Source organism: Trichomycterus rosablanca, chromosome 16 (genome assembly GCF_030014385.1).
Source record: "Trichomycterus rosablanca isolate fTriRos1 chromosome 16, fTriRos1.hap1, whole genome shotgun sequence".
NCBI lineage: Eukaryota > Metazoa > Chordata > Actinopteri > Siluriformes > Trichomycteridae > Trichomycterus > Trichomycterus rosablanca.
Genome location: NC_086003.1, coordinates 27,511,483 through 27,538,590, shown reverse-complemented (window position 1 = coordinate 27,538,590; position 27,108 = coordinate 27,511,483). Strand labels below are relative to the sequence as shown.

The window sequence follows — 27,108 nt, the reverse complement described above, 5'->3', positions numbered from 1 at the left end:
TACTGAACATTATTAAGGCTTTAAAAGTATTAGTCACTTTTAAGAAGAGTTAAACGCACTTGCTGTAAATAATGCTTGAAATTAAATTAGATTTTATCATGATAAGAAAAGTCATCAGTGTGCATGGCAGAATCCATACAGCTTGTATCATGTGAATACACTGTGGAAATAAAATGCTTTTTAAATGCATAATCAAATCTATGTGTAATAAAAAACTGTACATGGATCTATTTTGGTCTGCTTGCTTTTTTTATTAAAGCATATTACCTGGCACTCAGGTGGCACAAGGGGTCTAATTTACTAGCTAGCCCACCAGTGCTGAGATCTTGAGCACTCGAAGTTTGAATCTCGGATTTGCTATTGACCTGGCTGAGCAGCCAACAGGCACAATTGTGTAAAATTGATTCCCAAACCTTATAGCATTTATCCATTATTATTAGAGTCTTAGTGGGTTGGCAACACAAGCAAACACAGTTTTTTGATTGTTGGACTTTTCGCTCGTTAATTTTATGCAGAATGGCAAACCTCGTCCCGTGCTTGTCAATGATTGCATTACCTGCTACCTAGTCCCTTGTTTCACTGACGAAAGTTCTTGAAAAGATGGTTTCCATTGCCCCAAATCTTTAGAAATGTGTTGAAGGCATCAAATTAGGAATTAGCTTATATTTACGGGCGGCTCAGTGGGTAACACTGTCGCCTCACAGCAAGAAGGTCCTGGGTTACATCCCCTGGTGGAGCGGTCTGGGTGCTTTCTGTGTGGAGTTTGCATGTTCTCCCCGTGTCTGTGTGGGTTTCCGCTGAGAGCTCCGGTTTCCTCCCACAGTCCAAAGACGTGCAAGTGAGGTGAATTGGAGATATAAAATTGTCCATGACTGTGTTTGACATTAAACTTGTGAACTGATGAATCTTGTGTGACCAGTAACTACCGTTTCTGTCATGAATGTAAACAAAAAGTCTAAAACAAGACGTTATAATCCTTATTAATAAATAAAGCTTATATTTACAAAAAATCAATCAAGGTGAGAAGGTAAAACACGAAACATCTTTTCTATGTACTGTTTTAATTAAATGCTTATTTTTATTTACATTTTACAGACGACCCAAACTTTTGGGAATTGGAGTTGTTTTATCTTGCAACCAAATTATCAACTTTGGCAATTTTAAAAGTAAATGGCTGTATAATTTCAGAACTTTAAAAACAGAAATAGTTTATTTTTTAAGGTTTAATATAAAAGAAACACGTATGTAGTGTATAGGTTAATTTAGAAGTTATTTGCTAGTGAGTAGGATGCCTACGTGCAGCATGCTAGGTGCACCCTCAGTGACGTAAAAAGGCGTGCTTTACAGATGGCAGCTGTTGGCATTTATGTTTTCTTTGGCACAATTACCAAGTCTAAACTATTGTAAACGGCTCAGTAAAGTTCCCAGAGTGTGCTGCCAAATCCTGCATTTCGTATTCGAATAATAGAAGATTGCATGTAGAACTAGATGTTGAAATAGAACTGGAGAGCCATGCTACCAAAAGTAGGTCACGTCTCAAACCGCATCCTACTGTACTAAGTAGTTTACTAGAGTAGTGCGCTACGGTCACGCGTGTGCTACTTATACATACTGCTTAGTGACTTTTCGGTAGTGTGCATGTGAGAATTGGGACGTGCCCGAAGTTAGCCATGCAAACTTGTAGTGACAGTTAGCTCGCCTTGTTGACACGGCAAATCTGACCTTAGGGGACTTTTTGCCGCTGAAAATTTCATTACACTGTGTAGTGTATTATTTTAGATTAAACTTTCAAATGCCACCGCTTTCAAAACAGTTTAGTTAGCGAAAATATTATGTGTTAGCTCACAAGCTAACCTAAGCTAACTCGACAGTTACCTGACTGACAGGTGGACAGTTGGGTCAACTAACGTTAACACTCCATAACGTTAACTTTAGTTATTCAAATATTCACCGTGCTTGTTGGGGCAAAATGTTCGTGTGAATTTCTAGCAGGTGAGTGAACAATATTTTACATTTATTTTTAGTGTAAATGTTTCTGGTGGCAACTTTGCATTTAAGTATGGCTTAATGCGCCTTAATAAATCACGGTATTCCGTACATCACATATAGTGTTTCATACATTGCTTTTATATATAAATTAACGTTGATAAATCGATACTGCTGCAAAACTTTGTTTTTAAAATAGTTAAAAGTCAACTTTTGCTACAATAAATTCAAAATTAAAGATGATTTGTGACCTGTATGTGTTGTACGGAACGCTGTTACTTTACTGTATTTGTTATTGGGGCAGGACATTATGACACAATAACCTTACATTTTTGTTCAAAACCCCATTTTCGTGCAACTGGGTCACTAATTTTTTCCCCCTTTGTCAATATAAAGTGTAGTCAGATGATAAGACTTTTGCACTTTTTGTATGAGCATCAGGGACCGCTAGTGAACATGCTTTTAGTTTTATGTAGTGTAAAGTGTAAAACATGACCTTAAAATCCCAATAAACAAACAAACAAATCTTATAATCAGCAAAACAATTGAAGTAAATACTTAAGTCGGATAATTCTGGTCCACATACCTAATTTGGCACAGTTTTATGCTGGTTGTCCTTCCCTAGGCAACCCTACTTTATTTTATCCGGGCTTGGGACCAGTATTCAGAGCGCACTGACAAGTGCACCTCACAATGGCTAGTCTGTTTGGCCAGATTTCGGCCTGATCTTTAACACTGTAGCACATAATGAGACGACTTTGAGCGGGTGGATTTGATCGAGTCATAAGAACCTTGTTTAAGTTCACACATTCACAGCTATTGTTCGCCTGTTATAACTGTAAACATGGGCTATTACATTTACATTTTCAGCATTTAGCAGACGCTTTTATCCAAAGCGACTTACACAATGAGCAGAACACGATGAGCAATTGAGGGTTAAGGGCCTTGCTCAGGGACCCAACAGTGGCAACTTGGTGGTGGCGGGGCTTGAACCGGCAACCTTCTGTTTACTAGTCCAGTACCTTAACCACTGAGCTATCACTGGCCCAGTGATAGCTATTATAAATATGAACACACATTTATGTTAGTTTTTAATTCAGATATTTTTAGGATATTATATGATTTTTTTTTATTTGTTTTTGTGCATTTTCTCCCCATTTTCCTCCCGATTTAGCGCACTCAATTTTGTCTTCCGCTTCTGAGAGATGCCAGATTGCCTCTTCCGAGACCTGTACAGCCGTCCTCTTCTTGCCTCCATTCTGCACAGGCGTCACTTCCGCCAATCAGGGTCCTTACGCAGCGTATGAAGACCCACCCTGCAGATACGGCGGCCAATTAGTATCTGCTGCAGGCACTGACAATCATGCCCGCTAGATGGCGCCCAGCCGACCGGTGGCAACACCGAGTTTCGAACCGAGGAGTTCAGAATCTCGGTGCTGGTGTGCAAGCGGAATATCACGCTGTGCCACCTGGGCGCCATGATATTATATGACTTCTAATGAAAATCATTGTATTAAAACCTTTTCACTAGTGTTCTCAAATATAAAAAAATATATTCTATAAGTTCCTATTGTTTATTTATTTTGTATTTAAACTCATGGCAATATCAGTTGTTTAAAATGCACCTCAATTAGCGGTGCATGTACACTTACATTTTTTCTGCTTGCTGCTGGCAGGCACGTCTGGTGAGGTTTGTTTGGGTTTGTTTTATACACCTGATTAATAGAACAGGAAATAACATTTGTCTAAATGATTAATGAAATTGTTCCACACTTTAAATTTAATGTAAATAAAATACTTACATTTTTGTTTTCTGTAAAATGTGCAGCTATTAAAAAGCCTGTAGCGTAGGAAGTGGGATTGTAGTGGGGTTGCAAACGTTTTCGAAATAAGGTCACTGGCCAAAAGGGTTTAGAATCCATGGGCTAAGATATTGTACATTAATATTGTGACGAATTTACTTTCTTTGTGTACTGTGGGTATCAGCAGTATTTAACACTGGCCAACTGCACATATTGTTACTCTTGATCCCTTTTTTGTAAACACATAATGGAATCCTTGGTGACTATTTTGAGGAAGTTTTTTCTCTGTAGTTTTGAAATTCAACCACATAAATGCTGATCTAGCACTTTTTGAGCTGTTCCTTCCTCAAACACAAATTTTATAATAACTGACAGCTAAGTGAAACGCTTTCTCAAGCCTAGAGGTTAATAATGGCAGGTTACAGAGCTTAGATCACCACAAAGTTGTTTTCTCTCTTAAGATTATCTGTTATTTCTTAGCTCTGAAATTCAGGGAAAAGTTTGCCAACCATCAAAAACTTCACTGATTAAAAGTCAGGCTCGGTGGGTAGCACTGTCGCCTCACAGCAAGAAGGTCCTGGGTTTCCCCACGTGGAGTGGTCCGGGTCCTTTCTGTGTGGAGTTTGCATGTTCTCCCCGTGTCTGTGTGGGTTTTTTCAGGGAGCTCTGGTTTTCTCCCACAGTCCAAAGACGTGCAAGTGAGGTGAATTGGAGATACAAAATTGTCCATGACTGTAACCAGTAATTTCCTGTCCTGTCATGAATGTAACCAAAGTGTGTAAAACGTGACATTAAAATCCTAATAAATAAATAAATAAATAAATCTTTATTAGCTGATGAGCCAAAGCTGTGCTAGGAGGAAATTTAAAATGTATTAGCCATTTTTGCCGTTTCTTATGTTGACGTGTATTTAGTATTGTAATAAGAATTGTTCTTTATATTTACCTCACTTATAGTATAATTTAATTAAATAAGAATACGTTGCATTTCTGATCCATTTCACTGTGTCACTCTTGCAGATCCACTTGCAGCAAATGATGTTCGCAGCATCTGGATCTGCAGCTTCAACCCTCAACTGAATGACAGAACCAGACGGCTGAGCGAGACAAATCCACTTTTGTTTCTATTCGGTTGAAACAGCTTGTCAGTAGAATGACACTCCGACCTCTACAGGCGTTTCTCTGCTGTCGGAATCCATTTGTGGCATTTTTTAGCAGAAGCCACTGCGGCCGCCTGTATTTCCACCACACCGCTGGGTGTAGAAGGACGTGGCAGCCGGAAAGTGGCTTCAGACCTGCAAGAGTTGCAGTAGTGACAAAAACCACTCGATATGAATTTGAGCAGCAGAGGTATCGCTACGCTGGACTGTCCGAGGAGGATCTCAAACAGCTGGTAAGAACAAGGATCATTTTAAATTTAATATAGTGTTAATTAAGCCTTGATAGAGGAGTAACTACACCGATCAGCCATAACATTAAAACCACCTCCTTGTTTCTTATCAGCTCCACTTACCATATAGAAGCACTTTGTAGTTCTACAATTACTGACTGTAGTCCATCTGTTTCTCTGCATACTTTGTTAGCCCCCTTTCATGCTGTTCTTCAATGGTCGGGACCCCCACAGGACCACCACAGAGCAGGTATTATTTAGGTGGTGGATCATTCTCAGCACTGCAGTGACACTGACATGGTGGTGGTGTGTTAGTGTGTGTGGTGCTGGTGTGAGTGGATCAGACACGGCAGCGCTGCTGGAGTTTTTAAACACCTCACTGTCACTGCTGGACTGAGAATAGTCCACCAACCAAAAATATCCAGCCAACAGCGCCCCGTGGGCAGCATCCTGTGACCACTGATGAAGGCCTAGAAGATGACCGACTCAAACAGCAGCAATAGATGGGCGATCGTCTCTGACTTTACATCTACAAGGTGGACCAACTAGGTAGGAGTGTCTAATAGAGTGGACAGTGAGTGGACACGGTGTTTAAAAACTCCAGCAGCGCTGCTGTGTCTGATCCACTCATACCAGCACAACACACACTAACACACCACCACCATGTCAGTGTCACTGCAGTGCTGAGAATGATCCACCACCTAAATAATACCTGCTCTGTAGGTAAGAACAGCATGAAAGGGGGTATCAAAGCATGCAGAGAAACAGATGGACTACAGTCAGTAATTGTAGAACTACAAAGTGCTTCTATATGATAAGTGGAGCTGATAACATAAATGTTTATTTACCGTCTACACAAATGCATGATTAAGCCAAAAAAAGATATAATTATATAATTTAAAGCTGCAACATAGTTATCATAATATCTTTTTTAAAGGTCATATTACAACTGCTAGTGAATATACCGTTGATATAGAAAGTATTCAGACCTTTGGACTTTCCATGTTGTTACTGTGTTATGGATTTAATTTAAAATGGATATAATTGCCATTTTTGCTAAACAATCTGTGATTAATAGTTTGTTTTTAATTCAGTTTATGTCTTTTGCGATTATAGCTTGCATTGAAAGGCTCCAGCTACAGTGGACTTCTGGAAAGACACCACATACACACACGCAACGTCGGACACATTGTGGAAAATCTGCAGTAAGTGAAGCTTCTTGTGATCTTGTCCATGGCACTCACATCACTATATGTATTGTTTTCTGCTTTAGGTACGCCACTTAATGCGCGGGTCACTTTAACAATCAGTTTTTGTGCTTTTCTGCTCTGCTAGAATTTTGTCAGGGTTTCGTTTCAGGGATTCTGATACTCAACTCCAGAGATGGCAAACTGCCACACACTTGTCCTCCTTTATTCTTCACTGTTGTTTTAATAGAATGTGGTACTGGTCTTGTTTCTGTTGTTCTTCTCAAATAAACCTTTATGTTACTGTCATACATCTTAAAAACCTGGATTCATCATTAAACAGGACTTCTGTGAAATTTTCTGTCTTTACCCATGTCGGGTGTTTGTCCTTATTTACTTTCCTCAGAACTGGTTTGGCAACTGTGGCGCTTTATTTAAATAATTTTGGCATGTTTGTGCACATAAAGCGTGAAGACATTTGGTGGATAGTTGGCTAATAATCTAAAAAATAATGTATATTTTACAACTGGGCGTCACCTCACGGCAAGAAGGTCCTGGGTTCGATCCCCAGGTGGAGCGCTCTGGGTCCTTTCTGTGTGGAGTTTGCATGTTCTCTCCGGGCGCTCCGGTTTCCTCCCACAGTCCAAAGACATTTACATTCACATTTCCAGCATTTAGCAGACGCCTTTATCCAAAGCGACTTACAGTACAGTAACAGTATACAGTCTGAGCAATTGAGGGTTAAGAGCCTTGCTCAAGGGCCCAAGAGCAGCAACCTGGCAGTGGTGAGGCTTAAACCAGTGACCTTTTGATTAGTCCAGTACCCTAACCACTAGGCTACGGGCAAGTGAGGTGAATTGGAGATTGGAATTTGACATTAAACTTGAACTGATGACTCTTGTGTAACCAGTAACTACCGTTCCTGTCATGAATGTAACCAAAGTGTAAAACATGACGTTAAAATCCTAATAAATAAATAAACACTCACCTGTGTTACCTGATTTAGAAAAGAAGGCATTGAGGTCTGTGTTGTGAAAAGAGGAGAGTACGATGAAGACACAGTCAGATGGGCGGACGCCATCGTGTCTGCAGGAGGTAGGTTGGCACTATAGCACAGCAAGACAAACATATATTAGGCATTTGTAGACCTGCCTTGTCTGAGGATGTTTCTTTTCTGCTTTTATAGGTGACGGCACCATGCTGCTAGTTGCCAGTAAAGTGTTTAATAAAAACAAACCTATAATAGGAGTCAATACTGATCCAGAAAGGTAAACAATTATTAAGTCATTTACAGGCATTGTATTTGAATTTTTGGTGAATCATCTTTTCTCTTTGTAAATACAGGTCAGAGGGGCATCTGTGCTTACCTGTGTACTACACCACTGCGTTCTCCAAGGCATTACAGAAATTCAGGAAGGGTGAGTTCAGGTGGGTCTTTATGATGCATAAAAATGACCATTAACAAATTGTCCTCATATTTTGACATGATAAGTGTCCTACACTATATGGCCAAAAGTATTTGGACATCTGACTGTTAAAATTAAGTTGAACAATGTGTGATATTTTCATCTATAACAACAGCCACTCTTCTAAGAAGGCTTCTCACAAAATTATGAAGTATGTGCCCATTCGGACAAAAGATGACAGCGTATCTGATTTTGGTCAGGCCTCATTTCATTCCAGAGCTGTTCAGTAGGGTTGAGGTCATGGCTCTGTGTAGGCCACTGGTGTTTTAAAACCAAGCTCTTTATGTTTTTTTAGCCTTCCCTGTATAATAACTGTTGCTGCCCTGTATAATAAGTGCTCCAGCAGTGGACAGGAGTTAGCATGGGCACTTTGACTGGTCTGAGACTACACAGCCACATACAGAGAGGAGCTGGATGCACTGTATGTTCGTTGACACATTCACCTCATCGCCAGGATTAAAATGATCGGCAGTTTCAGCCACAGTAGCTCTTCTGTTGGTCTGTACCAGATGCCACAGCCTTAGGCGTCACAATGCAAAATTATTACAAACTGCACATTTTTGGCTGGTGGTTCTAAAGTTTTGGCACATGATTGAATGTTAAATAACAAAGTGATTAAATCCCTTTACTGTGCCTCACAATTTCAGATCTTCATATAGGACAGTAAAAAATATGTGGCCCCTTAAGACTGTTTATGTTAATATGAAATTGTTCAGCGTTTGGTTCTCGCTGCTGTTTAAAATAAGCGATGTGCTCCCACTCTCCTCCAGAGTTCAAACGTTTGGACTAAATCATGGTTCCCTAAAACAAGGTTATCACCTGAGGAATTTCTTCATCAGTGGTGCAAATGTCTGACCGACACAACATAGCATCCATGTGTAGATCGTACCCACACTGTCTTAAAAAGTGCCACTGTAAACCATTTGATGTTTTGCTTGAAAAGAATCAGCTCACTTACTGTGAGGATTCGTAGCTGCCTGATCAGTATTTTCTGATACTGAAAAAAGATCAGTAATTTGAATGATTAAAGCTTGACGTGTCTCTCTGCTCTCGTCTCTGTACCAGGTGGCAGTGGCGCCAGCGGATCCGCATGCACTTGGAGGGCACGGGGGTCAACCCCACTCCAGTGGATCTGCACGAGCAGCAGCTGAGTTTGGAGCAGCACACCAAAGCACACCGCATCACCACCGACTCCCAGAATAGTACGACTTCTGTAACTTTCTCCCATTCATTTTGTATATTTCTTGTCTTGACTGTTTTATACTGTATTAAGTACACTGTCTCGTCTTTTATGTGCTTTAGGAACTTTCCCCTGTTTATCCAATCCAGTCACCGTTCGTTTCTTTTCACCTGGCAGATAATGAGACTGAGATTGTTTCATTTCTTTGGACGCAACAATGTTTTCTAGTGACTTTTTTGCATTTTGATCCCAATTATTCTCCCAGTCTAGTCGTATCCAATTACGCTATTGCATTACGCTTCCTCTCTACTGATGTTGACCTCCAATACTGACTGAGGAGAGCTGAGATTAACACGCCTCTTAACGTTAACATGCCTCTTCTGACACGTGTGCAGTAGTCGACTGCATCTTTTCACCTGCACGAGGCGAGTTCATATGTGGATCAGCACGGTGTAAGGAGAGCCACACTCTGATCACATTATCCCTAGTCTCTGTGCAGGTGCCATCAGTCAGCCAGCAGAGGTTCATGTAGGCGCCCAGGCTGCTGGTAGCAGAGCTAAGATTCGAACTGACGATTTTGAGATGTCGGCTCTGATGTGCTAGCGTGTTTTACCGCTGCGTCACCTGAGCGGCTTCTAGTGACATTGTATTTAAAAGAAATATTTCATTTATGTCTTAAATTCAGGAAATAGTATTCTGACTGTTACACATACATTGTTTGTCCAAACCACTGATGTCAGTTACTCTAATCTGACCACATTTTTCAGTAGCAAGTAATCTAACGAGTTACTATTTCCAATCCAGTAATCAGATTAAAGTTACTTATCCAAGTTACTGTGCGTTACTATTTTTTGCAACTCGGGGAGTGACGTCTGGTCTATGCGACAATTAAGTCACGAAGCTGCGTCCGAAATCGCATACTTACAGAGTATGCACTAGATTGGAGGAAGTATGCACTACTCGGCCGGTAAAGAAGTACATACTTATAAGTATGTATGCAGTATGCACACAACACCGCTACGTACTACACGTGATTACGTAATATCACCATAGTTACAGACTCATTACAAACCCCACTCGCCAAAATTTTGGACTTTTTGTTATTTATTTGTCTTTAAAATTGTTTATTTTATTTATCTTACTTACACTTGTGAACAGAGGACTCCGTTTTCCGCGTCTTTCTTGTTTCTTATTCCGCTTCAATCGCCTACGCAGCTCCAGTTGCATTACGGCAGCTGCTGAATGTAACTAATGAAGTAACTTGTAATCTAACTTAGTTACTTTTAAAATCAAGTAATCAATAAAGTAACTAAGTTACTTTTTAAAGGTAACTATGCCATCACTGGTCCAAACCATGTCTGCTTTGCATGGTCTTTCACAATATTTAATGTAGCTGACACATCATTGATAAAAGAGAAGATAAAAGGGAAACAAAGGTGTGTGTGTGTGTGTGTCTATGTGTGTGTGTGTGTGTGTGTGTGCCTCAAGTTGAGAAAAAAAGCTCTCAGAGCTGCTTCTGTTTTTGATTACAGGTACAAAACACGACACCTACACATCACCGTACCTTCTCCCTGTCAGAGGACTCAACGAAATCTTCATCGGAGAGTCGCTCTCTTCCAGGTATCCGTTAACCAGTCCTACCAAGTTCATTCAACCCATTAACATTTTTCTTTAGTTTGCCTGCATGCCTTAACCTGTCCCACAACCCGTCCTTCTCACACCGTCCGTCCTCCCCATTTCCCCTCATTTGTGCATCTCTATCTGCCACAGGTTGAAGTATAAATCCTTCACACCCCATCTTACCCTCTCGCTTCATAGGGCTTCCTACTATGAGATCTCCATCGATGAAGGACCATGGGAGAAGCAGAAGAGCTCAGGACTGAGCGTGTGCACTGGAACTGGATCCAAAGCCTGGTACATCACAACCGTTTACTGATGTTCATGACGGGCTTGTATTATTCTGACTTAATTTTTTTTAACATTTTCATGTCCAGGTCTTATAATATTAACAAACTGGTGGAGCAGGCTGTGGGGGAGCTTCTTCGAATAGGTATGAGCAAAAGAACTCAATGGTATACTGGTTAATCGTTTACTGTCAGCTTCAGAATTACTGGCACCCTTTGTAAGATTAAACACGTTGTACTCGCTGTTGTACTTCCAGTCACTTTGCGCTTAGGTTAACTAGCTAACCACAGTATTTGTACCTTATCTTTGTATTTTAAAGAGTCTGGAATGTCTAGTTTTTCATCTTTAGCGTGCTTTTCTGAAACACACATGCAGTTCATTTTAGCCTCTGCAGCTGAGCATATTGACCTTGTGGCTGAAACTAAAAGTTCTGCTCACATTTTGAGTAATAACAAAAAACAATGGCTAGGATTTGAGTTTAAGTTTTTCCAGCACTGTATTAAAGTTTAATCCCACATTATACACCGATCAGCCATAACATTAAAACCACCTCCTTGTTTCGACACTCACTGTTCATTTTATCCGCTATTGGCTGGATATATTTGGTTGGTGGACGATTCTCAGTCCAGCAGTGACAGTGAGGTGTTTAAAAACCCCATCAGCACTGCTGTGTCTTATCCACTCATACCAGCACAACACACACTAACACACCACCACCATGTCAGTGTCACTGCAGTGCTGTGGGCTAACAAAGGGGGCTAACAAAGTATGTAGAGAAACAGATGGACTACAATCAGTAATTGTAGAACTACAAAGTGCCTCTATATGGTAAGTGGAGCTGATAAAATGGACAGTGAGTGTAGAAACGAGGAGGTGGTCATAATGTTATGGCTGATCGGTGTATACCTCAGCATGGTTTTATTTCAGATACATGTCTACAGTCCTGGTCAGAAGCGATTTAATGTACTGCTATCTAAACACTTTTGAATGATACTTTTTAAACGTAAAAATCTTACATGTTTTAAGACAGCGTTCGCTTGATCTTGGTCTCTAGTAAATGACTCAACAGACCTGAAACTGTTCTCAAACCCCTCCCACATATCAGCCACACCAAACCTAAAACTTAGCCAAATCATTTTCCACACTACGACATGCCTGCATGCCTGAACCAACCTGCCGGTTTATTGATCTTTGTTCTCTCAGACGTGTAAATGTGACACCGTATTAAGAAGGAAGGGAAACTAAAATATTGAGGAATCGGGGCAGAAACCTGATCAGAAAATTAAACATGACACAAACTCGGCAAATATTTGAGAAACAGTAACCTGGGTCACCCAATGCGATGGATTGGCTTTCTGTCCAGGATATTTGTGCCGTGCACCCAGTCTTTCACGGTGAAACCAGATCATGGTGAAATGAATTAAACTGGGACTTGTGGGACCTTATTTTTTGTCATTGTCTGTATAGAGTTTCACATGTTCTCCCTGTGTCTGTGTGAGATTTCTCTAGGTAGTTCAGTTTCTTTCTAGCTGAATGAAGGAAGAAATAATTTAAATGTTTTTATTTATTAACTTATTTTGTTGTATTATCCTCCTATAGGTAAAGCGAAGACTGGTTTGCATATTCCACTAACCCAGGAGCTCATTACGAGCGGTAAGTGTGTTAATACATTAATGGTTGTGACTTATGTTTTCTGTGTTTGAGTATTTTTCTGATTGTCATGTTTTGTGTTGGGTTTAGTGACTGATGCTTACAACGAGTCACTGATATTTAGTCCGGAGGACAATCGAATTTTCTTCAGCATCCGAGAGCCCATCGTCAACAGAGTGTTCTCCAACAGCTGCCAAAGAGGATTTGCTAAGAAGTGAGTACTACTATCTATTTTATATATATACAGTATATACAGTCATGTGAAAAAGTTAGAACACCCCATGAGAACCTTTGTCTTTTTGAACATATTTAAACATATGAATATTTGAGCTCCATTTGAACAGTATTGAGAGATGGAGCTTATATCATTGAACAAATAAAACTGAAAAAAATTACTTTTAAACACAAGCTGTAAAATGTAATGAACAAAAAATGTAAATTTATTGTGAGGAAAAAGTTAGCACACCCTTTGTCGTAATAGCTGGTGTTTCCCCCTTTGGCTGAAATAACCTCAATTAGACGTTTCCTATAACCATCTACCAGTCTCTGACATCGACTGGGAGAAAGTTTTTCCCTCTCCACCATGCAGAATTTCTTCAGCTGTGTGAGGTTTGAGGGGTTTCTTGCATGCACAGCCCGTTTCGAATCAACCCACAGCATCTCAATAGGATTACGATCCGGGCTTTGACTTGGCCATTCCAGAACTCTCCATTTCTTCCTCTTGAGCCATTCCTTGGAGGATTTACTGAAATGTTTTGAGTCGTTGTAATGTTGCATGGTCCACCTCCGCTTCAGCTTCAGTTTTTGGACAGATGGTCTTACATTTTCCTCAAGCACCCTCTGATGTGTGTCCGTGTGTGTCTGTGTTTGTATGAGCACATGTAAGTGTACAAGTGAGTGTTAATGGCCTTGTTCAGAGGCTCAGTATTGGCAACTTGGCAAAGGTAGGGCTTAAACCAGCAACCTTCTGACTACTAGTTCAGTGCACGGCCCTTTTGAAGCCTGGATTTCAACGTTAGTGGACTTGTGTTTTACCGCTGCACCAAAATCAGGTAAGCTTGTTTAATCTGGCAAAATTGATAAACGAAGGCAGTGGTGTCCAATAGTCCGATAGTTTCTGTTTTGGACTATTGATTGAAATGTTTGAGGTTGAGGCACCACCGCTGCCAAGCTGCCAGTGTAAAACAAAAATGTGATTTTTGAGCATCATTACCTGTAACCTGATTATTAAATAAGATGCTTATTAAAGGCTGATCAGTAAAAGCATTCATGTATAATCTGTGTTTTGTTTTAAGGGTGTGCGTGCGCTCGAGGTGCTGGGACGCGTGCATGGTTGTGGACGGCGGGACGTCCTTCGAGTTCAACGACGGTGCTATCGCCACGATCAGCTTACACGAGGATGACCGGCTGAAAACCGTCGTTCTGGACGAGTGAACGACGGGTCGCCGAACGTGTTCTCGGATCAGAAGCGGATCATGTCTACGCCGGGGGTGAACGCCGATGTGAGCTGGAGAACCAGTTACTGATGCTGAAGTTTTTTCAAACCTGTTTTTGATTGAGGATTGAACTGGTACTGCACAGGGACAATAAGCACCTTTTGGAAACATGATGAGATGTACACGGCACTCCTTAACAATCGAATCGAATATCCTGTCAGTAAGATTCAGCCTGTCTGAGAGAATTAAATGACCACTGATGTTGGGATGTTGGGAGTTTTGTAGCTATTTCTGCCGTTAATCTTCTAATGTAAACGAACAGGTCAGCCAACGTGACATTATTGCAGGTTTCTTATTACAACAAATGTCGTGGATCATTTTTAGTTTTTATACTGAAGCCATGAGGTCTACGCTGCTTAAAAATACAGGAAACTGAGCTACCAGTTCTGCATCGTGCAAACCTCCTTCCTGTATCATTGCACGTTCATATTTAAAGACTTAATATGATTTCAGGGATGGACAAAATAAAGATAATAAAATAAATGTAGCTTTAAGAATCACTTCTGTACCAGATTGATTAGCCAGAGAGTCCAGATTAAGATACACTAAATGAACAAAAGTATTGGGACACCCCTTGTAATTTTTAAATTCCTGTGTTTCAGGCACAACAATAGTTTAGGGAAGGCCCTCACCTGTGTCAGCATGGCTGTGCCCCCATACACGAAGCAATCTCTAAAAAGGGCAGTTGTAGCCTAGTGGTTAAGGTACTAGACTAGTAATCAAAAAAGGTCGCTGGTTCAAGCCCCACCTCTGCCAGGTTGTCACTGTTGGGCCCTTGAGCAAGGCCCCTAACCCTCAATTGCTTAGACAGTTTGCTGTCACAGTACTGTAAGTCGCTTTGTGTGAATGTAAAAAGCCATAAATAAAAGCTCAGCTTAAAGAAACTCTGGTGTCCTGCACAGAGTCCTGACTTCAGCCCCACTGCACAGCTTTGGAATGAACTGGAACATCAACTGAGGCTTTCTTGACCATCATAAGTGCCCAGCTATACAAATCCTGTCATCTCAGAAGCCTTCGCTTCAGAAAAGCGACTATTGTTATAGCTGAAAAGATCACTCCGTTTTAATACCATTGGTTTTTTTCAACAAGCTCATGCTCAGGTGTCCAAATACTTTTAACCATAGTGTGTATCTCTGTAGATTTGAAATGACCAGATATTCATTATATTAAATAGTATTAAGTTGCTGTGTGTATATGTTTGATGTAATCTGTTGCATACATGCTGTTTTACAATCGTATGCCAACTTCAGGGCTGAATAATGTTTATTTAAACCATTTGGTGGCCATAAGTTACTGAACAGTATTGATTGATTAAAACAATCATGTAGTTCAAAGTGTTATTTGGATTTTTTATACTAAAATTAAGATGAGTCAGTGAACATGCCAAATGACTTGAACATTGAGAGGACGGTGCTGCAATGTTTGCATTCCTGGTTCCTTCATTAAAGTGTATTGACCTGCTGTAACGTGTTTTCATTTCATTAACAATGAAGCCAGAAAAATATCAAAGCAGTTTTATGCCATGTTCACTCAACAGATAACTCTGGATCTTGAACTGGTTCCATTTAGGCTTTTTAGAACCTTGGTGCTATTCAGAGAATCGGCCCACATTTGCACCAGTTTTTACTGGGACCAAGGACAACACACAACAGAAACAAATACTGTAGTAGTAACATGCTGGGGGAACAGATGCTTTTTACATTTATTTATTTATTAGGATTTTAAAATTTTTTTACACTCTTTGGTTACATTCATAACAGAAACTGTAGTTATTCGTTTCACAAGATTCATCAGTTCACAAGTTTAATGTCAAACACATTGTCATGAACAATTTAGTATCTCCAGTTCACCTCATTTGCACGTCTTTGGACTGTGGTAGGAAACTCCACACAGAAAGGACCCAGGACCTTCTTGCTGGGAGGCGACAGTGCTACCCACTTAGCCACCGTGCCGCCCCCGCAAAACATTCTTTGCTTCCAGCTGGGAAGAACCTGTTTAATTGTGGTGAAAATGCACCAAGCAGTTCAAAATTAGTTTCGTGACCTGGTACGTTGGTCGAAAAGGGCTATGAGTGGCAGATAGTTGGATACTGGGTTCATTTTTTGAACTGCTGCACATTCCACGTGCTCGAAGGAGAGTCCTAACCGAACTGTTCTGCATGTGAGCCATGTGACATTGTTGAAAAGAGAAAGCCAACATAGAGCAAAATATTTATTTAAAAACAGCGAACATCCATAAAAATACATTTTACATCCAAATTCTTATAAGAGAAGAAAGTCATTCAAGTTTCTTTATAACGGATCAGTGGCTCAAACCGACTGATTTCAAGATTTTACATTTTGGTTACAAATACACCAATACAAGTTCCAACACTGATTTACACATTTTGGTCTTTTCCAACAAAAAAGGGGGCTGAGAATTTTTGGAATAGTTAAAACTAGCACCAACAATAAACCATTAAAAAAAAAAACTCAAGTAATAGCAACAAACTGGAATACAAAAAATACAGATTGAACACAGATTGAACAATGAACATCAATCTTGTTTCAACAGATGAACTTCAATACTGAATAATTACATGTAAAAAAAAAAATCTGAACCACAGGTACTGTTAGTAATCATACTGTTCCTAGTAAAGCTAGACACTTGTTTAGTTTTCAGTCTGGAAGGTTTTGGCTGCTTCACATCACTTGTAATTAGTTCTACCTTATTAGCCGAGTAGTGTTAGTAAATGTTCCTTTTCCCCTGCATGCATACCCTATAAGGAGAAAAGTATTGGGACACCCGTTTTTCATTATTGAATTTATGTGTTTGTCACAATTTCAGCCACAGGTGTAATAAATAATATGGTGCCATGAGCAACACTGGGGGCAAGAAAATCTGATTCATTCACTAGCACTTAATGTTTTGCAATGAAGCTCTTTATAAAACGTGTACTTGGTTTTGAAGCCAAATTAATTCCTACACTTGGCAGATTTATGATTGTCAGAACAGATCTGGTTGCTTTATTAAAGACTATTAAACATTATTGAACAAAAATCTGCTTAAATAATTCAATCAAGCACTTTCTGATCTACTCACATTTTATACGTACAGATAACAGAGGCTTTTCAGGTAGACTTGTAAAGACCGTTATTTATTTTAGTTAAGCTAAGTAAAAGAAAGAGCACCAGTAAACAGTGCATCACAGCAACGGTCTTCTGACTACTCTGCACGAACAACATAAAAAACGGTTTCTAATATTACCGACACGCCAACAGTACTGATATCAGTGAAGTATCCAATATGTATATAAATATATACGCATGTTGGCACATCCTTACAGAAATGTTTCTTTCCAATCTAATCCTAATCTCTATTTATGATATCTGTAGAGTATGAGTGACCAAGGCCGTAGTTATGAATTGAAAATTGGGGTGAATCTAATCAACTCAGGTTGTGGTTGATATGCATAAGAACAGCTGATAGGAACACTGACAGATCCTAACATTACTCAAAGCTAGTGAGTGGAATATGTTTATTTATAAATGTTACATTAGTATTGAAGGGATGGTGACATTTTAAGCATATCTGATTCTGAATATTGGGGGTGGCGTGGCAGTAAAGCTGGACTATTGAACTAATCCATTTGACAAAATATTATTTTTACATTATATTCATAGTGGAACTAGTAAAAATATGCTAGCCCACTACAGGGTTCCGAAATCCGGATCTCGGAGGTGCTATTAGCCTGCTGGGTGTCTACACAGACATGATTGGCTGTGTCTGTGGGATGGTCAAACAGCCTAGGCATTCAGATTAAAACAAATAAAGCCGTGCTAAATAAGATATAAGAACCACAATGATTCACTGTGGTGACTTAAATATGGAAACAGCTTAATGTGTACCAACTAGAGCTATCACAATTCTTACATTATTGTCTAATAGCACTTATTAAAGATGGCGATCACCATATAATTACACATTACACAAAATTACCAACCCTTATCGTCCGACATGTCTGTAATGACTATTTATGGAGCAGATTCATCATAATAAAATTTTAAAAGCATTTCTTGGAGTGTTTGTCCCTGGACTGGCAACATTGGAACTGCAGTTCAGTTCCTGTATCATTACTAAAAATATCACTGCAGCATCATATTCCAATTATAATTCTTAGGTGAAAATTTGGACGCATTATTCATTACAAACTGAGAAACTTAGAAACATTAAATCAATATACACACGATCAGCCATAACATTAAAACCACCTCCTTGTTTCTACACTCACCGTCCATTTTATCAGCTCCACTTACCATATAGAAGCACTTTGTAGTTCTACAATTACTGACTGTAGTCCATCTGTTTCTCTTCATGCTTTGTTAGCCCCCTTTCATGCTGTTCTTCAATGGTCAGGACCCCCACAGAGCAGGTATTATTTAGGTGGTGGATGATTCTCAGCACTGCAGTGACACTGACATGGTGGTGGTGTGTTAGTGTGTGTTGTGCTGGTATGAGTGGATCAGACACAGCAGCGCTGCTAAAGTTTTTAAACACCTCACTGCCACTGCTGGACTAAAAATAGTCCACCAACCAAATACATCCAGCCAACAGCGCCCCGTGACCACTGATGAAGGTCTAGACACGGTGTTTAAAACCTTCTGCAGCGCTGCTGTGTCTGATCCACTCATACCAGCACAACACACACTAACACACCACCACCATGTCAGTGTCACTGCAGTGCTGAGAATGATCTACCACCTAAATAATACCTGCTCTGTGGTGGTCCTGACCATTGAAGAACAGGGTGAAAGGGGCTAAAAAAGCATGCAGAGAAACAGATGGACTACATTCAGTAATTGTAGAACTACAAAGTGCTTCTATATGGTAAGTGGAGCTGATGGACAGTGAGTAATCTTCAACCAGTCGTGCAGCCCCCACACATGCATTAATGTGTAGATGTGATAGACCTGCAGTCCAGGAGTGACCGGCCCTAGGTTGACTTCCATTAAAGGCTCATTTTAAATGAAGTGGGTTCATTTTTTTCTCAGTACAACTCGGTAACATGTGTGTCTGTGGTCATTGCACATAAGCTGCTGATAGAGATTTAAGAACATAAAAGATTGTTTAAAAAAAACATGACAGTCAAATTCAGTCAAAATAAAATACAGAACAGATCTGGGTGGGAGCAAATCGTGACGTAATAAACCATGTTTAACCCACTGAACTAGTATCTAAAAACAGACGTTAAACAAACAAACCATTATTAAACACTTTAAACACTATAGATCATTCACAGTAAAGCCGATGCTTTAAATTAAACGGCTTCATTTTATTTTCTATTTCTCAGTCATTCCCTCCCACTGGAATCAGGCTGTGAGCACCTGAAAACCTGAGAAAGGTTTATGAACAGACACTATAAGCTCTGCAGAGGCCGCAATTGTACTGCGGTGATTAATTTACAACGTTTTCCCCTCCCATACTGGTACAGCCAATTGCGCCTGTATGTGGGTGCTGGGCCTGGTCAACAGCATAGCTGAGACTCGACCTCGAATCTCAGAGATTTTATTTTGAAGTGTTGTTAGAGGAGTTTAATAATTTGGTTTGTTTAATATTTCCACTTTTTAAAATAAACACATTAAAACCAAAATTTTAGTGAAGCTAAAGCCACGGATATAATCGACGACAACACAAAGTGTGCTGTGATTGATTACCAGGCGTATCATAAAAAAACTCTACAGGCATAAAGTAACAACCATAACATGCTTTTTGATTTTGCTGGCGGTACTTAAAACTTCAGAGGCAACATGTGACTTCAACCTGTTCATTATTTAAAACATCCTAAAATTCCCCTCCGTTCCCCTCCTAACCGTCCCGGCTCTGAGGGTCAGGGCTTATATACCAGTCGACAGTGCATCCCCCACAGCGTACGCTCTTTACAGCCAGCTACGGTGGGGCGTGCCACGCTGGAAAACGGCAGGGTGTTGATCTGTATGCGCGGCAGGCTCTTACTCAGGGTGGGCAGTTGGCTGTCCTGTATCAGGCCGAACACCTCCAGCGTCTGCAGTGTTGGAAACTTCTCGAACTCTCTGTCAAACAACGAGGGCAATAACATCATTAGGGGCAGTTTGAAAAAATATAAAAATAATAAGAACATGTTTTTTCCTCAAAGCTATGAGCTTCATTGCAGATCTAAAAGAGCAAACCTGAGACACCAGATTTTTAAACTCTGTGCTAATGCACGTCCGTTATAGCTTACATGAGGGCAGCGGGGTGGATCTGGTAGCAGCGACTCAGACCTAAATGCCGTAGTGAAGAGAGCTGCTGCAGGACCGAGAAACTGTCCGTCGTGACGAGCACACTATCACTGCAGTAAAAAAAAAAAAAAAAAAAAAGATAGATTTTTAATAATCAGCATCCTGGAGTGCACTCACAATGCCTGCAAATCTTCTAACATTAACAATTCATTACCTTAAATCTAAATGTGTGAGATCCGGACATCTTTCCACCAAGTTCTTTACGTCTGCAGAAAAAAAAAAAAAAAAAAAATGAGCATAAAATTCCAAACTTTTAAAATTAAAACACTGACTTTTAGTTTCTTGTCTATGAGCAAACGTTTGCCCTTGGCAGCTTGATGCATAGAGTTTCTATTTCATTTTCATGTTTTGTTACCAGTTTATTCAGGTCGGGGTCACAATAAGTGCGGTGTCTTTAGATTTTTGGATTCACTGACCGCAGTAACCCCAGACAAGACGCCAATCAAGCGTGGACATCGGCCACCCCCACCAGACGTAACCCGTCATGCCGACAGCACCGCTGGGGATTTAAACCTTGGATCCCAGCGGTAGTTTGATAGTGTGATATACTACTAGGGCAGTTGTAGCCTATTGGTTTGTTTATTATTTGTTTATTAGGATTTTAACGTCACTTTTGGTTACATTCATAACAGGAACGGTAGTTACTCATTACACAAGTTTAATATCAAACACAGACATGAACAATTTAGTATCTCCAGTTCACCTCACTTGCACGTCTTTAGATTGTGGGAGGAAACCGGAGCACCCGGAGTAAACCCACGCAGGCACGGGGAGAACATGCAAACTCCACACAGAAAGGACCCGGACCGCCCCACCTGGGGATCGAACCCAGGACCTTCTTGCTGTGAGGCGACTGTGCTACCCACTGAGCCACCATGCCGCCAGCCTATTGGTTAAGGTACTGGACTAGTAGTCCAAAGGTCACTGGTTCAAGCCCCAACACTGCCAGGTTGCCACTGTTGGGCCCTTGAGCAAGGCCCTTAAACCTCAATTGCTTAGATAGTATTGTAAGTCGCTTTGGATAAAAGTGCCTGCTATGGTACTGCTAAGTGTCCTCATGCGTTTGAAGTATGTCTGTGGGAATTTGTAGTCAAAACAGCATTTGTATGGCTGGGCACAAGAAAGACTCAGTTGATATTCAAGTTCATTGCAAAGCTGTTCAGAGGTGCTGAGGTCAGAGTTCATGTCTTTATAGAGCTTACTTTGTACACAGGGGCACAGTCATGCTGGAACAGGAAATGGCCTTCCCTAAACTGTTGCTGCAAAGTTTGAAGCATATAATTTCCCTTATATAGTTGATTTATTACACCTGTTAGCAACTGTTGTGGCCGAAACATTTGAATTAAACAATGAAAAGTGGTGTCCCAATACTTTCTGAAGCATTTTCCCTTCCCTTAATGTATCCCTGTAACACTTTTATTAGGGATGTTGGGACCCGATGCTGAGCTGAATCTACAGCTGCTTACCCTCCATCGTCAGGTTTTGTCTGTAGCCGCCGATATTGAGCCGTGTTACGCTGGATGGAACGTTGTTAGCGAAAGCCTGAACGTGCTGACTGCTGAAATCACACCACGACACGTTCAGTTCCTCAAGTCTGAAAGTGAGAAGGAAATACAGACCAGAGTTCAGTGTAATATCAGTAACACATAATATAAGTTTATGATCACTAAAATCATCTCGTCTTACTGGGTGCAGGATTTGAGCATCTCGGTCAGTGAATCAGAAGAGAACCCAGAACAGCCACACAGGTTCAGCCGGACCAGATCTGTGTTCTGGCTCAAGTATCTGCAAATCAGATACAGGATATTTATGCATCAAGCTTTATAAAATATAAACTTTATCTACCAGGAACCCACCAAGCTCTAAGGAAAAAAAGATTCTTTATTGAAATTGAGCAGCAGATATTTTCCATTGATTGGATACGTACTTGAGAATCTCATCAGAGAGAACCAGCCCCTCCAGACTGAGATTCTGGAGGTGTCTGCAGCGGGACAGAACGTCATCCAGGACTGATGTCTGTACGGTGCAGCTAGACACGTCCAAATGCTGGACACGCAGAGGTCTGCGACAAACACAATTTATTTATTTATTTACTTATTAGGATTTTAGCGTCATGTTTTACACATTTTGGGTACGTTCATGACAGAACAGGTAGTCACTGATTCATCAGTTCACAAGTTTTAATGTCAAACACAGTCATGGACAATTTAGTATCTAGAATTAACCTGACTGCATGTTTTTGGACTGTGGGAGGAAACCCTCACAGATGGGGAGAACATGCAAACACCACACAGAAAGGACCTGGACCGTTCGACCTGGGGATCGAACCCAGGAAGTCTTGCTGTGAGGCGACAGTGCTACCCCACCAAGCCACTGTTCCATTCACTAACTTATATACCCTATTATCCCCGGTCAGTAAGTCTTATATCCAAAGACTTCGAGGTGATTGTGCACGGTAACGGCGCACTATGTGATTGGCCGCTACGTTAACCACCGCAGCCTTCTATGCCAGCCTGTTGCACGTGTTAAAGGTTGCCAGAGCTTGTGCAGCTTCCACACTTGCATGTACAGAGTGCACATTCTTCTTACAGTGCGTACTCTTCTTACATTTGTTACTGTCCCTGATGTCTCCCCCCATTTCAAAGAGAGCCGGATCACCACAGGCCCCTCCAACACGTGTCCAGTCTGTTCCCATACAGAGCCGTATCACATACTGAATCTAAATTTCGATGCAACATTGTAAAGCAGCTGAAATTCCCAGCTATACTTACTCTGTATTTTTAAAAGCTTGCTGACCGATGCACGTGTGTGGACAGCGCAGCCTCAGGACTCCGGCTGTAAGCACCTGACTCAGCTCGGCATCTAACTGAGCTTTACCCACCAGGTCAGTGCTCGGCCACAGAGACTCATCAAACCTGCAAAAACAAACAAAAATCACATTGTAAGCAAAAAATGTTAATTTACACAAAAAGTATTAATACATAATCAATTACTGCTTAAAGAAATTTCGATCCAGTCATATTACAATATTCCAAGAATATTGCTACAATAGAATGTTACTTCATGTGTACATGGCGTACGTGATAAGAAATGCGTCAATTGCATTGTACGACGTCCAAAACCCAGTTCTAGCTGATTTAGACCAGCTCCTATGTTCTAGCTAAGAAATCTTCCACTGTAACACCGACAACAGTATATAAGGATGTTTATTATTATTATTGTTATCGCATTCACAGAGCCTGTGTGTGAGACTTTGTCGGTGTGATCCTTCTCTGCAGACAAGATTAAAACTCTTTTCTACTCACAGTCCAGTCTCTGAGGTATTTCATTAAGGGTTTTTCCACCACAGCATTTCCAAACAAAATCCCAAAAGGAGATTTATGTTTTAACCCCAATTCATCCTGGTCATAATCGTGGAGGGTCTGATTTCCCCTGAATCACGGGGCAGAATGCAGCAACACACCCCAGTCCAGTCAGTCCATCGTGGGGCCTTGGCTACACCCCCTTACCATCCCCAGACACAACCAATCTTGGCTGTCTGTACACGGCTTACCGGCCGGTAGAACTGCTTGATCCCATCAGTAGCGGGAAAGCATAATTTACTGCTGCGTAACTCAAGCACTTTGCAACTACCAAATTAAGCAATAAAAAAGAAAAAACAAGCTTAAGTTTCAGAATCAGAATCAGCATTGTAGCCCTCTACAATGAACAGACAATACAATGTACAAATTTTAACGTCCTAGGCAAAATTGTGCATATATACAAAATAATAGCATAAGATAAATAATAGCAATTAAAAATGAAATTAAATTACAGTATAATACAGTACAGTGGTACCTTGAAACTCAACGTCAATTAGTTCTGGGATTGGCATTGAGTTTTAAGGTATTTTTTTCCATAAGGATGTTTGGGAAACCTGTTAATGCGTTCCATGGTCCCGTGGAACTGCATATATTTTAGACTAATAAAACAATGGGGTTGTTTTTAACACCTATACACTGAATATAACACAAATGTAATATAAGAACAATGAAATAAAAAGCTGATTCTTACAATTCCTCAGAAGCTCGAGCTGTAACACAAGTTTAAAAGTGAAACAGGGAGGAAAATCCAGATAACACAGATACATGTGGAGCTGTAACACTGGATCTGACGCTTATTCCACACTAATGCAGATTCGTCTCATATTCACACTTTGATGACGTTTTACTGCACCGCTCAAGCCGAGCGCTGAACAAAGCGGCTGTTCATTGTTAATTTGAAATTAAATAAATAAACTTTTAAAAAACAAACTGAACGTTGAGTTTAAGGGTACAAATTTCTCGACGAAGGCAAACTTACGCTAACCGATGCCAGCGCTTACAGACGCGGGACGTCCTGAGCAGATCTCGCAACGAGAGACGAGAAAAAATCCCCAACAGCAGCTCGTCTGGAAGCGTGTCCCAGCACAGTCCACCTAAAATTGAACACAAAGCAGCATTTATTTTTCATGTCATTGTAGCTTACTCAGACTGGAGCTGAACACTAGGGTTACTTGATAAACGTTTTAACAAATACTGTTTTATTTAATACCTATATCTACAGAACCCAAATAGGCAAATTAGCACTTTAACCAACTCTGTATGCTTTAATAGCAGTTTTACTGGTGAATTTTAGTGAAATTAGTGCAGACCTTGGCGGCTTGTTGGTGCAGAAGGTTTTTTAGACTGGATCGCACACAGCAGCAAAGTACTGGGAACCTGGGTTTGATCATAACTATGACAGTTTACTAGTTTAATAATCATGGCAAAACAGTACATTTGCATGTTCTTTTTGTCCATATTGTGCATCGCCAGTACAACATTCATATAACAGCAGCGCTAATATACAGGATGAACCTCAGCACCTGATAATCCTGGTTATGTACATCGTTTACCAACTGACCTGTTGACTCTCTGCTCCGCCTGGAGCGTCTGGCGAGGACAAAAGTGTTCTCCTTGCCCTTGATGCTGGGACGCGGCTGTTTCTGGGGAGGAGACCAGTGCTGGATGAGCTCGTTAGGAGTGTTCTCTGTGCCTAGTCCTACCCTAAAGGCACATGGTCTTTTTCGTCCTTTGGACTGGGACACGTTCAACAGAGAGCCCTCCAGGTTCTCATTCAGACATGGCAGCTCCTGCAGAGCCCTGAGGAGTACAGGAAGTTAGAAAGAGTCAGTCTTGGCTAACAAATAAATCAACACACACGGTAAGAACTTTATTTAAAATACAACCCTGCCAGCATTTCAGGCCAGTTTCAGTCCCAAAACTTGGTCATTAACAAAGAGTTGAATCTGTGCAATTAAATTATGATTCACTCTACTGCCCTAGTTTGATCACATACCAGTCAAACAACCACATTAACATCTTAAAAAGAAATAAGCAAGTAATCAGTCTTCTGATCACCTGGCAAAAGACTAAAAAGCAGGATGTTTACAAGAGTCATACTTTCATAAATGTCATACATTATGTGAATTTCCTTTGTTTTAATTTGATCTACTCATCAGAAGCTCATTCAGTAAATACATTTGCAGCCATTGTTGTAATAAATATGACAAGAAATACTAAAATGTTTGTAATTTTTCAGGATTCAACCTTTCTCTTAAATTATAATGACATGATTTAATTTTAACAATGCAGAAAAGAAGCATTTGCACTTGTGGTCTCGGACTTTTGGCCCCCGCAGTATGTGTACATGTATGCATATAGCCAAAGTCACTGGCTATTAAGAATTGAACTGATATATTCCTCCTCCTTATCTGTTAAATATAACAACAATAATATTGATAGCTATACACAGGTTTTCCTTCTACAGCTGTTCTAAAAGAAATCTATCTATCTATCTATCTATCTATCTATCTATCTATCTATCTATCTATCTATCTATCTATCTAATATGGTTATTTCTATGTTTCTTCAATGTTTTATACATTCTTTTAACTGTTTAACTGTGTATATATTTAGTTTAAAGTAAATAATCGTGATCATTTTGTTGGTGAAAATCGAGTATCGTGGTTAAAGCCTTAAGTATCGCGATATGAAACGTTGTAACATGAGTAACATGAAAGAGTAACATGAAATCCGATAAGTGTGCAATAAAATCCGATTATTTGATAGTTAAATACATCAAATGTGAATGGCTTTATTTGTATTTAGTGTAATTTAAATGATAAATGAAAGAAAATGAGTCTGTTTACACACACAGCCCGCCATAAGTGACCCCAGTCTGATCACCGCGCCATCTCAACAATAGCACACACAAACATCTGATCATATAATGAACTACCTGTTTATTAAGATAATATTCTATATATTCTGTAGATTATACTGATATAAAGATTTAAAGATAAATGATTGTAATATATATGGTTTTAGTATGATAGGTGGTACATGCGCGGGAGAAGCATGGAGGGAACTGAGCAGAATACACATCAGCTACCAGATCACTGTATATTAACTCATCTAAACTATCTGATAAGGTCAGAATAAGTTATTTTAGTAGGATTAAATAGTATAAAAGTTTTTAAATGTTGTCGATTATGTAGATCATTAAACAATAAGCTTTATGATGAGAACATCACCTCCTCCTCCTCCACCACCTGAATTCATTATAAAGCAAACCTCCTATATTACTAATCCAACAATATGTTCCTTATTTTTAAATATGTAATAATTACCTCTCGGCTGGCATGTTGTTTCCAGTTCCAGATATTTATTTTATATTTAATCTGAACTGA

General features: G+C 40.1%; 2 protein-coding genes across 3 annotated transcripts; one reads left to right on the top strand and one right to left on the bottom strand.

Moving 5' to 3' along the window:
- Positions 1 to 1,683: 1,683 nt before the first annotated feature.
- Positions 1,684 to 15,522, top strand: nadk2 (NAD kinase 2, mitochondrial). Of its 2 annotated transcripts, none has more exons than XM_063011243.1 (13): positions 1,684 to 1,992; positions 4,808 to 5,180; positions 6,294 to 6,382; positions 7,371 to 7,459; positions 7,551 to 7,632; positions 7,709 to 7,792; positions 8,896 to 9,032; positions 10,543 to 10,630; positions 10,829 to 10,924; positions 11,005 to 11,060; positions 12,515 to 12,568; positions 12,656 to 12,779; positions 13,861 to 15,522. In XM_063011243.1, the coding sequence occupies exons 2-13, from the start codon at positions 4,941 to 4,943 to the stop codon at positions 13,997 to 13,999; spliced, it is 1,278 nt and encodes a 425-aa protein (XP_062867313.1). In that variant the 5' UTR covers positions 1,684 to 1,992; positions 4,808 to 4,940; the 3' UTR covers positions 14,000 to 15,522. The 2 variants fall into 2 exon arrangements, with proteins under 2 accessions (XP_062867313.1, XP_062867311.1); XM_063011241.1 differs by having other exon boundaries at positions 10,781 to 10,924.
- A 4,238-nt stretch (positions 15,523 to 19,760) lies between these two features.
- On the bottom strand, positions 19,761 to 27,062 carry skp2 (S-phase kinase-associated protein 2, E3 ubiquitin protein ligase). The gene is made up of 10 exons (XM_063011980.1): positions 27,049 to 27,062; positions 25,281 to 25,519; positions 24,699 to 24,813; positions 23,129 to 23,272; positions 22,285 to 22,419; positions 22,044 to 22,142; positions 21,824 to 21,951; positions 20,512 to 20,563; positions 20,300 to 20,407; positions 19,761 to 20,129 (listed from the first exon to the last, which is right to left on the bottom strand). The coding sequence occupies exons 1-10, from the start codon at positions 27,060 to 27,062 to the stop codon at positions 19,928 to 19,930; spliced, it is 1,236 nt and encodes a 411-aa protein (XP_062868050.1). The 3' UTR covers positions 19,761 to 19,927.
- Positions 27,063 to 27,108: the final 46 nt, after the last annotated feature.

What these genes read in the sequence shown, in the direction of transcription:
- skp2 (XM_063011980.1), bottom strand. An exon ending in CAAGCTTTTAAAAATACAGA is followed by an intron (nt 22,420 to 23,128) that starts GTAAGTATAGCT and finishes TGTTTGTCGCAG; the next exon opens with ACCTCTGCGTGTCCAGCATT. An exon ending in CTCTCTGATGAGATTCTCAA is followed by an intron (nt 22,143 to 22,284) that starts GTACGTATCCAA and finishes TCTGATTTGCAG; the next exon opens with ATACTTGAGCCAGAACACAG.
- nadk2 (XM_063011241.1), top strand. Translation starts at nt 4,941, where the DNA reads ATGACACTCCGACCTCTACAGGCGTTTCTCTGCTGTCGGAATCCATTT. An exon ending in CACATTGTGGAAAATCTGCA is followed by an intron (nt 6,383 to 7,370) that starts GTAAGTGAAGCT and finishes TACCTGATTTAG; the next exon opens with AAAAGAAGGCATTGAGGTCT. An exon ending in CGCCATCGTGTCTGCAGGAG is followed by an intron (nt 7,460 to 7,550) that starts GTAGGTTGGCAC and finishes CTGCTTTTATAG; the next exon opens with GTGACGGCACCATGCTGCTA.